The 10,974-nt window shown below is 31.7% G+C and overlaps 1 protein-coding gene across 1 annotated transcript; it reads left to right on the top strand.

Moving 5' to 3' along the window:
- The first annotated feature begins 5,799 nt into the window (after positions 1-5,799).
- Positions 5,800-10,668, top strand: LOC110684055 (triosephosphate isomerase, cytosolic-like). The gene is made up of 9 exons (XM_021860448.1): positions 5,800-5,956; positions 6,654-6,729; positions 7,757-7,880; positions 9,020-9,104; positions 9,214-9,346; positions 9,474-9,568; positions 9,812-9,890; positions 10,170-10,252; positions 10,368-10,668. Exons 1-9 carry the CDS (start codon positions 5,918-5,920, stop codon positions 10,416-10,418), a joined length of 765 nt encoding a protein of 254 aa, XP_021716140.1. The 5' UTR covers positions 5,800-5,917; the 3' UTR covers positions 10,419-10,668.
- Positions 10,669-10,974: the final 306 nt, after the last annotated feature.

Raw genomic sequence — 10,974 nt, 5'->3', positions numbered from 1 at the left:
TTCGCAATTTAAATGATTCTTGCATCATTCATACTTCCTATATATGTTCTTTTTTAGTTGCAACATCTTAAATTTTGCGCTTGTCAATGTATAATTTCAACTCTTTATTGTATCTCTAATTGTAAATATAGGTAAAATAATATAACACTTTGATATTGTGAAAATGTAAATCTAGACGAATTTAACAAGATCCTACCTTCCCACATGAGCATGGTTACATTTTGCCCACTAGATAAAATAGTGCATGCCATTTTCTAAACGTTGCAACTAAAATTAAATGGTGGAAGTATGATTCTTTCACCAAATAAGGATTTCAACGATCACCATTGATATAGAAATAATCAACCTTATTATTATTGCCCATCATATTTATCAACGCGGCTCAATTTTAGAGGTTTTTCCACAACAAAATATCTTGACCAAAGTGGACAAAAAAATCATATAACGCATACAGTTACAAGCTAGATAACGAGCAATTCTTGCTTGTACTCTTATAATTCAGCCAAGCAAATTTTGAAATAAAAAAACCCCAGGAGGTCAAAATTCTTAGTTTTAAGGTTGTCATTTTCTTTTTCAAAATCGAGATAATATTTTAGGAATCCTCGCACCGCTCTTTACTTTCTTCTTCTTTAGTTTTTAATCTACCAGGGAAGGAAAGGAAACAATTCGTAGGTAGAGGAATTGAAAAGAAGCGCTCAAATTTTGATTTTCCATCCAGTTCAAGAGAAGAATTGGCTTATCCTGGCGAAACAAAATTTAATCCCTCCATTTTTCAATTTAAAATCCATAGTGGTTCTTTTTAAGTAATTTATGTTTCATATATAAAAAAAAAGACACAATTTTACAAGTTTATTTGCGAGTGATTTTGCTTGTGATCTCGAGAGGTGTAAAGACTGAGTTTTTTATTTTCAATTTTTTATTGTCTCATAATTTAGGTTTAGGGTTTGTTTGGTTCACCTTATTTTTGCTTATTTGAATTGATCTAAACTAATATGTTCTGATCTGATCTGATCTAATCTAGTTTGATTTAATCAGATCTGAATGTCTAATTTGACCAAAATTTTAAAAGGATAATCTAAAATATTTTAAGTTTAAATTTGTTAGATTCGTAATAAAGTATATTTTATTAGTACGTAATTTTTTGTAATTTTTTAGTTACAAAATTAAAGATATTTAGCAATAAAAAAACACACATAAAACGATAAAGTATGTCAAATTTTATTTTTCTGATCTAGTTTGAACTTATTTTTTCTAATATGATCTGAAATAAATTAAAATAAAGTGTAGTAAACATGGAACGAGTCTTATATTTTCCTTTTTCAATTCTAAGATATTATTTTAGTAGTCATTGTATCATTTAATTTATTTCATGATGTACTTATTCAATTTTATTTGCATGCAGTTTTGGAGAAGGAAGGTTACGAAGACACATATCATATATAAAGAAATTAGAGGTAAGAAATTAAAGCCAGAAATATGAATTTTCGTTTTCTTTTTAGATCAATAAATTGTGGAATCAATTGGTTTATTTGAGATATGGAAAAAAGTTGACCCCTTCATTTTTCTTCCCTTCTATGACCATGTTTGATAAAAGAAAATATTTTTTTGATAATTCAAAACACACGTACTGTTACAATTTATTTGGATAATGATGATACTGGAGGGGAAGGGAAGGAACAAGAATTCAGGGGATGGATTCATAGTAGTAAACTTGTGTTTTCACTTCAAATCTATCCACCTTTTTTGAAACAACCTTTTTTTAAAACAGTTTGATTATTTATTATAAGAGAAACAAGATCCCTCAAATTCCTCTTTCTTGTCTGCTTTTCTTCCCCCTAATTAATATCAAATTAAAAGAAACAAGACCCATCATCCTCTTACACTTTTTTTTCCCTCTTCATAACACGTTGTTAGTGCTCTTACATTCTTACTAGTCGTTAGTACATAATTAATGACACAGAATTATTGATGCTAATATGACGCAATTGCTAAGATAATCACTTTTAATGTGGTGGTAAACTCTTTACCACCTCATTAACAGTGGTGATGTAACTAACTTGATGCGAACATACATGAATTATGCTGCTGCAATTTAATTTATTTCCTTGTTATTGTTCATTTATTGCAATACAAAATCAAAATCATGATTCTTTATTTATGACATTGGTGCATTAATTTGATATCATATTATAGGCGATATGTTACCATATTATATGAGATGTTACCATATATTATGTTATTATATGTTAGTTACCATATTTTATATTATTATATTAGTTACCATATTTTATATTATTATGTTAATTACCATATTATTTTGACATGTTACTATATCAATTTGATATTATTGTTAGGAGGTTAATTAATGAAAATTTATTATTCATGCACTGTATGTTTACCATATAGGCTGAACTCAAGTTTAATTTTGTTGTGAGAATGAATAACTCAAGAAAAAACGATGTAGTTTAAAAATGGATGTAGGAGTAGTATAGTGAATTTGATTTTTAATTTATATATATAGAGAGAAATTGGTAGTTTAGCTACATACTTAAAAGCCGATATGTAACACATTTATTTGAACTTATTAATTTTTTTTAAGTCAATGGAAAGTGTTGTAAGGTAAAGGTGCATTCAATTCAATTGATAATCACTTATCTGAACTTATTAAACCTTATCTATATCAAAACTTATTTTAGTTGTAATTTGTACTTGGGTAATCTTTATTAGAACTTATTCTTCTTAACAATTTGTACTTGGGTAATCTTTATTAGAACTTATTCTTCTTAACATAACTTATTACACCTAATTAGTGTAAATTAGGTGAATTGAATAGGCTCTTATAGCTTGATATGGTAGTCAACCAATGAACCTAGATAACCCTTTCAACTATATACTAAACTTAAATTAATAATAACTTCCAAAAAAAAAAAAAAAAAAAAAAACATTTAACCAAAACTAGTTAGCTCTCTCTCTCTCTCTCTCTCTCTCTCTCTCTCTCTCTCTCTCTCTCTCTCTCTCTATATATATATATATATATATATATATATATATATATATATATATATATATATATATATATATATATATATATATATATATATATCAACTTTCAATCCATTTTTTTTTTATGTTTTCTATGAAGTTGATAACATTTTTCTACTTCTACATCCTTACACCACTATAAAATTCATCACAAAATTTAATCTTTCTTTGATTTAGTTTGTTTCTCAAAATATTATTCCACACACCACACATTTAATCAAATTCTCTCCTCCCAATAAAAAATCGTTCATCATTATTCATTACATTGTTAAGGATGAATAATAATAATGATGGTGATGGTAAAAGTTCATTTTTTTATGAACATGAAAACACGCCTGATTTTGAACCATTTACGTTTGATGATCCAGATATAATTATAAACGACGACTTTATAGTTTATTTGGCGCGAGACATTCGACTTGCTTTTTATGCTGCAAATCCAGGTGCTTCTACAACAAAGAAAGCATCAGAAACTGACTCTTTTTGCAATTTTGAAACTTTAGATAGTATCAAGTGCGAAATTATGATGCAAAGAGGTTCAAGCTCAACCACCATCCCAGCCGCAACCCAAAAAACTACACCGCCTATATCAAATGTGCCGATTGCAAACCCTAACCCAGTTTAGCAAGCCCCTAATCCCATCCAAATTCAATTGAATGAACCCTATGTAAGCACATTCCTACCCATGGACTCATCCTTGTCCCAACCAAATGGGACCGCTGTCGTAAACCCAATAATCCTCCAAATCCAAGTTGCGCCCATGCAACCAATTTCAAACCCCGTCTCATCTTTTCAGGTTGTCGCACCCATTGAAATGAATGCGATTGTTACAAACGCCAACCTGATTTCAGCCTATGCTATAGCACCAGCTTATCAACCAAATCATATTAATAATCCTTATGCAAATTTGTGTTGGCAAGTCAGACAAGAAGCAACCTTTGTTAATGAGCCCGCTACAAACCTATGCCTTTCAACTCCTATTCAAGATGCCCCTCCTATTGCAGCCCCCATTGATATGCTTCCTCGTCGTCGTCGTGGACGCAAAGAGCATCACACTGGTATGTCGGACTCCTGGGTTGTCACGCAAACCACAAGGAAAAGTGGAAAGACTAAGGGAGTTGTTGACAAGGTTTATACAAAAAACTAATAAAAATTTAAACATTCCAGTTTATATAATTATTTTAGTACTGTGTAGTAATTAAACTTGTATATTTGTAATGTGATGCAGACGTACAGAAGCCCAGATGGCAAGTATTTCCGATCTTGGAAGTCGACAATAGCTCACTACCGGAACACTGATGGGAAAGATGATAAGGTATACACCCCTTTATGTATCTATAATTCTATACATACATATTAATGATAATTGTATAGCCATCCTTATTTTATAGTATTCGGCGTAAGATGATTAGAATCTAATTTTTGATTAATTATAACACACGACTTGCTAAACAACTAATTAGATAGTGTATTAATATCATGTGAAATTTTAAATGCCTATATGGTAAATATATGTTATACGTACATTTATTATAGATCAAAAATTGATGCACGTGCATAGTTGTTACGTGATAAAGAAGTGATAAAAAAAAACTAATCGCATATATAATTATACTAACTTATATGTTTATATTATGACCTTTAATTTACAGGGAGAAGGAGGCTCATCAAGTGGAGGCCAAGTGGCGGCTTAAAGACGTCGCGTCTTTAATCATTTACAATGGTAATTCATGTGGAGTCAATGGAGGTAGAGAGAAACATATGGGCAATACAATAATGAAGAATGATATTTATGTTTATTAGTATCAATATCTTTCATGATCTAATTTGAATCTATTGTAAATGGTGGTGAAAATAATTTTCGTTTATTGTTGTATTATTCCTACCATTTCATGAGATATTTTTGGTAGATGACTTTGTTATTGCTTATTTATTTATCGTTGTAATAGTTTGTAATGTTATTTTGAAACACCTTTATTCTAACAATACCGGCTATTTATTTATCGTTGTAATAGTTTGTAATGTTATTTTGAAACACCTTTATTCTAACGATACCGGCTATTTGGATCTTCCATTTCTTATTATAGTCTCCAATATTATGTGTGTCACTTACATTATTATTGGTGAATGAATATACAAGTATATAGTTTTTTAATCAAGATTGGTTAATATTCAGTGAGAATTTGATTATATTGATACATATAGTTTAGGAAAACATGACATTTTAGATAGGAACCTTTGATGAAGATGTCAAACTACTCCAGACAAGTTTTTTTTTTTCATATAGTTTTAACTAACAAATACCTTGATAATGGTGATATTTGTGTATGTAACATAGTATGGTATATTAATTTTATGGATAAGATTGTATTTTCAAATATCTATTTAATAAAATCAATAACTCGACCATTGAAAATATTAAATTTCATAACTTTCAACTTCATAATATTTGATTGAAAGAGAATTACATTTGTTATTTTTAGGCCTTCTTTTTTAATGGTTATGGTCTTACGGAGTACATTTTAGTTATTTCCTAAGTAAAAATATTGTTTTTTCTGTACACATTTCCCCCTCTATATAGATTTTCCTACAACTATCCTCATTTATCAAAATATTTACCTACTTCCAATGCAACTATTTGTGGGTGATTAGGTTTCAATCCTCTCCGAATTTTTACGGCGGGGGATCGAACACGGGTCCTAATCATACCAACAAGGCAACAACCAATTGGTTACAGTAGTATATATTTTTGAAAGAATGAAACTTTTGTATTAGTATATAGTTGTTGGAGAACAAACATCTAAAATAACATAAACACTAGTTTCAGAGCATCAATCTTCTACTCTGACTCTCTTCTTCTCCCGAATCCTCAAAAATGTCTAGAAAGTTCTTCGTCGGCGGCAACTGGAAATGCGTAAGTTTTTCTCTTTTTGTTTTTCACAAATCATTCATCATCAATTCAGTTTAATTTCCACTGCTGAATATGATCACTATCTTTCAGCTATTCTTCTTCATAAATTGCTTGATAATTCTTGGTTTAGTTGCGGTTATTCGATTAATTCTGCTATTTTAATGCCATTTTATGAATTTTTTCGATTGATCATATTATTATCTTAATTTTTAGTTTGCTTTAATCTGAATTACTCATACAGTGGATTATGGTTGTCGATTTGAATTTCAAACTTATTAATTAGCGTTAATTTGAAGTTGAAGATTGCTAATTTCTGATTCAGAATGCTCCTAGATTAATTAGGGTGATAATCATGCCTTAAAATGATTATAATCTCGGTGTTTAATATAATTTCGTCATTAAATATGAAAATATTAACCTTGTATGGCTAATTAGCTAAGATATACTACTATAATTTGATGGTATGTTGATAATGAATGAATGGGGCCGTAGGCGAAATGATGGATGTATTGTGTTACACTGATAGATGCTTATGGTTGAAGTAGGAGTGTAGGAAGGAATTGTTTATGAGGGAGAAAAGAGGGCATTTTGAAGAAAGAATAAAAGAAAAAAGGTTTTAGTCCTATTTGTGATAACATGATTATTGATCATGGTAATTATATTGATAAATTTGGGGCTGAAAGTGACTTAATTTTTCCAGAATGGAACCACTGAGGAAGTGAAGAAACTTGTGACCATGTTGAATGAAGCCGAAGTTCCCTCAGAAGAGGAAGTGGGTGAGTATATTACATTCTTTCTTCTTATAATGCCTGGAATGTGACATTATTGTGAATTTGTGATGCTATCTGGGAGAATGTCGTATTGATAATTAGGTTAGTTTGGAAGCTAAACAATTTATATGTATGGGTGAAGTCAGTCATCGATTGTTTTCTTTCCTGTTGTGGTGGTAACTTGGTAAGGTCTTCATTAAAACATTACCATATAAAAAGGGACAGTGGATTCTACAGACATAATTCATCATGTGCATCAGGTAGAGCTGGAGGGCTAATTGTGATTGCTAGATATTGTAAATGGCTTAGGGTTTATTGTTGTTGGATGTTTCATAAGTTTATTTTAATGCTACCAATTAATCAGATTACACCATGTCATTGCTATAGTTATGCTTTGATTAATTAATGATGGATTAGCAATTTTTCTTTTTTTGGGTTTGAAATGATTATAAACTTATATGGCTATTAGTTTTTGTTCCTCTTTTTTCATCTATGATGGTATGATCATCTGGTTTCTTGGAGTCTCATGCTAGTTTACTCTACTACTTGATATTGTTTTGATTGACACTGAGGAATTTTAGCTTTTATGGGAGTGCCACATGATTTATACAGTGTTCTTGACTACGATTAGTGTTGATCATTCTTGTTTGTTTGTGAATCTTGTTCTTGCCTCGTGCATTCTGTTAAAACTTCATTTACCTATAAGATCTTCTCAATGTACTTTTTTTGTTTCTGTAAGTACTATTGGACCTTTTTATACAGTCTTATTGTGATTGAACTAGCCTTTTCTATGCTCTACCATGTGCAGCTTCAGAAGGCTTTCTATATGTATATAATGTGTGTGATTTTTCTTTACAGCAACTAGGTTGAAGGGAAGGAAGTGTATTTAATTTCATCTTTGTCATTTTTCTTTATTTCTTTGGATTTTTTATATTGGGTCTGCAATTATTGTATTATCTCAAATAAGCTTATGTTTGGTAGAAAACTGCAATTCTCTGTTTAATATATATGATGCTTTTGCTTTACCTTGCAGAGGTGGTTGTCAGCTCTCCATTTGTATTTCTTACTCTGGTGAAAAATTTATTGAGGCCTGATTTCCATGTGGCTGCACAAAACTGTTGGGTGCGAAAAGGTGGTGCCTTCACGGGTGAAATCAGGTATACCGTATACTTGATCTGATCTGTACCTTTGCTCCGATACAATAATTTTTCAGGCAGAATATTGTTATGCTGCATTGTAAACTGTATTACTCTGCTGCTTCTTTAGTTTGTCTCATGGGTTTTAAGTTAATGTCCTAAGTCAATCTTTTAGCATACAAATATAAATTAGTACTACTATGTTTTGTTGTCTTGTTGATGTATGGTGGATGCTATACTGACTGGGATTAATCTACTCAAATCCCTGTCTAACATTTATGACGTCTTCTCAAACATGTATATAGTGTATCCCTTTACATTCTTCTTGTATGTATAATCATTATTTTCCTATTAGATATGAATACTCGTATGTTTATTGAGTGTTTCAACATGATTTAGTCTCAAGTTAAATCTCTTAAGTCTTTCCGGTTTTCCAACCTGTATCAGTCACGTATTTGACACCTAAAGTGGGCACAAGTTCTGCGATCCTTGAACTTTTGTATGAAATGTGATTCTTTAGTTTTCCAACCTGTATCAGGCATGTACCTAACACCTAAAGTGGGTGCACAATGTGACCCTTGAACTTTTATATGAAAACATTTACCTAGTGAGCTGAGTCTAAGTAAAACCCTCAGATTACAGGAGTCCTCACTCAGGTTTAAGAGCATTGTCAGTGTTGTTTCAGTTCATTTTTCTCCAATATGAATCCCATCTTTTATGCTGAGGAATATTTTACCTCCTCATTTCATCTACCTTGGTGCTTTGATTGATAATATAGCATTCTATGAAATATATGTTGCTTTATGCGAATCGTGGTATTTTTCAAAGAGAGTCTTTGGGTTGTTCATTTACTCCAACTATACTCTGAATGGTAGAATTTATGTTAATCATGTGCCTGTGTTTCTTATCAAAAAGTTATTTAAGCTGTTAACTTTTATCTAGACTTCTTGCTTTTGGCTTTGAAAATTATTGACTTATTTGTATAGATTATAGACATCTTCGACAATTTCTCATTGTATTTAGATTGCTTGGTCCTTTTAAGTTTGATGTTTGCAAATTTTTTGTTTACATGGAAGTTGTATTATGATTTTGGATTTCATGTGTTGGACTGACGTTTAACTGCCTCTGTCTTACTCTGTTTTCTCTATTCATTGTTGCAGTGCAGACATGCTTGTCAATTTGGGTATTAACTGGGTTATCCTGGGTCATTCAGAGAGAAGAGCCTTGTTAAATGAGACAAACGATGTATAATGTGTCACCTTCAGAATCTTCTGTCTTTTTGCTGCCTTATATACTATGTTTTGCTTTGCTTACAGAAGTGCTGTTATATGACTAATGCTTTTGTATTTCCTAGTTTGTTGCAGACAAGGTATCACATGCGCTCACCCAGGGCCTGAAAGTGATAGCTTGTGTAGGTGAGACTCTGGAGCAGCGTGAAGTAGGAACTACCATAGAGGTGGTTGCTGCTCAGACAAAAGCTATTGCTGGTAAACTACTGCTATATGTCTTTAAACAAACTGCATTTATATAAGCATTATATGGAAGATTAGTCTGTCTCTAATCCTCATCAGCATAAACTTGCAACTAATATTTTGTTTATTGCTGTGTTGATAGACCGCATAATGAATTGGGACAATGTAGTTGTGGCTTATGAACCAGTCTGGGCCATTGGAACTGGAAAAGTTGCAACTCCTGCTCAGGCTCAGGAGGTAAGTCTAGTTTCCAGAGAGCATTACCATTATTATTTTTATTGCCAACTTGTAAGAATTATGAAGTTTGATTAACTCTAACGTGACATGCACGCTAATGGCCTAATGCTGAGTGATTGGTGTTCTTAGCTTCTATGTTACTCGTCTGATTATGAAGTGTTATGCAAAGAGCCAAGAGGAAATGTATATATGTAATCCAGAATTACAGTTGATTATATATTTCACTGTCTCCATCATTTACAGGTTCATTTGGAACTGAGGAAGTGGCTCAAGGAGAATGTCAGCGCCCAAGTTGCTGAAACAACCAGAATTATTTATGGAGGTATTCTAATAGCTTTAAGACAATCGATAAACTAATTAGAGTTTGTCAGTCTCGTAGTTGGTTTATCCAGTAATTGGCATTGATGATAACAGTCCATGGCCCATACTCTATACATCTTGTATCAAAACTCTTATGTACTTCTCCCAGCTTTCTATTCTACCTTCAGGAAAATTAACCCCCTATGCCTAAGATACACGCACTTAGATGCCCATATTATGTAAGATATAATTCATGTACACACCTTTGATGCTGTTCTCAAACTTTCATGGTTCACTGCAGGCTCAGTAAATGCAGGTAACTGCAAAGAGTTGGCAGGACAGCCTGATGTTGATGGATTTTTGGTCGGCGGAGCTTCCCTTAAGGTAGTGTTTTTAAGCACTTGGAATTTCAATTTACTGGAGTAATTATTATTAAATTTTAAGTACATCAGATAAAAGATTTGCTGCCTGATTTTCTTCTTCCTTTTTGTCCATTCAGCCGGAGTTCGTAGACATAATCAAGTCTGCTACAGTGAAAAATGGTGCTTAATATTGATCCAGTCTAATTTCGGAAACCACTTCTAGATATTTTTGCTTTTAGGTGTTCTTTTGCCTCTTTTACAAGACTTACATGAAGAGAATGTCAAAACTCGAAAACAACTAACAGATAAAATGCCTCAAGTTGTGCTTCTTTTTCGGTCAATATGAATGTATAAGCGTACCTTAAGTTATTTTCTTCGCCGTTTGTTCATATTGTATGAAACTACGGTGTGTGTTTTTATTCATATTGTGTGAAATTACGGTGTGTGTTATTATTAATTAGAGATCAAGATCACAATAAGAGGTAAAATTCTGTTACAATAACTTACATAATCAGATCAAATCTCTTTGATTGTGTCTGAAACGAGGATTAAAAGAAAGTAGTCAAGAGTTGCCAAAGTTGTCTTAATTAATATATCATCGTGATTAAAGCATGATTTGTCACTAGAAGTTGTTCTTCCCTGAAGATTGACCTCATGATTTTGATTCTTTGTTGAAATATATGCCTCGTACTATAATATTTTAGCCGAAATAGATCCAATCATAGTCTCCTGAAAATTACAAAA

This window comes from Chenopodium quinoa, unplaced genomic scaffold (genome assembly GCF_001683475.1).
Source record: "Chenopodium quinoa cultivar QQ74 unplaced genomic scaffold, ASM168347v1, whole genome shotgun sequence".
In the NCBI taxonomy this organism is placed as follows: Eukaryota; Viridiplantae; Streptophyta; class Magnoliopsida; order Caryophyllales; family Amaranthaceae; genus Chenopodium; species Chenopodium quinoa.
The sequence above is the reverse complement of the archived record's forward strand: the minus strand, read 5'-3'. Positions and strand labels throughout refer to the sequence as shown.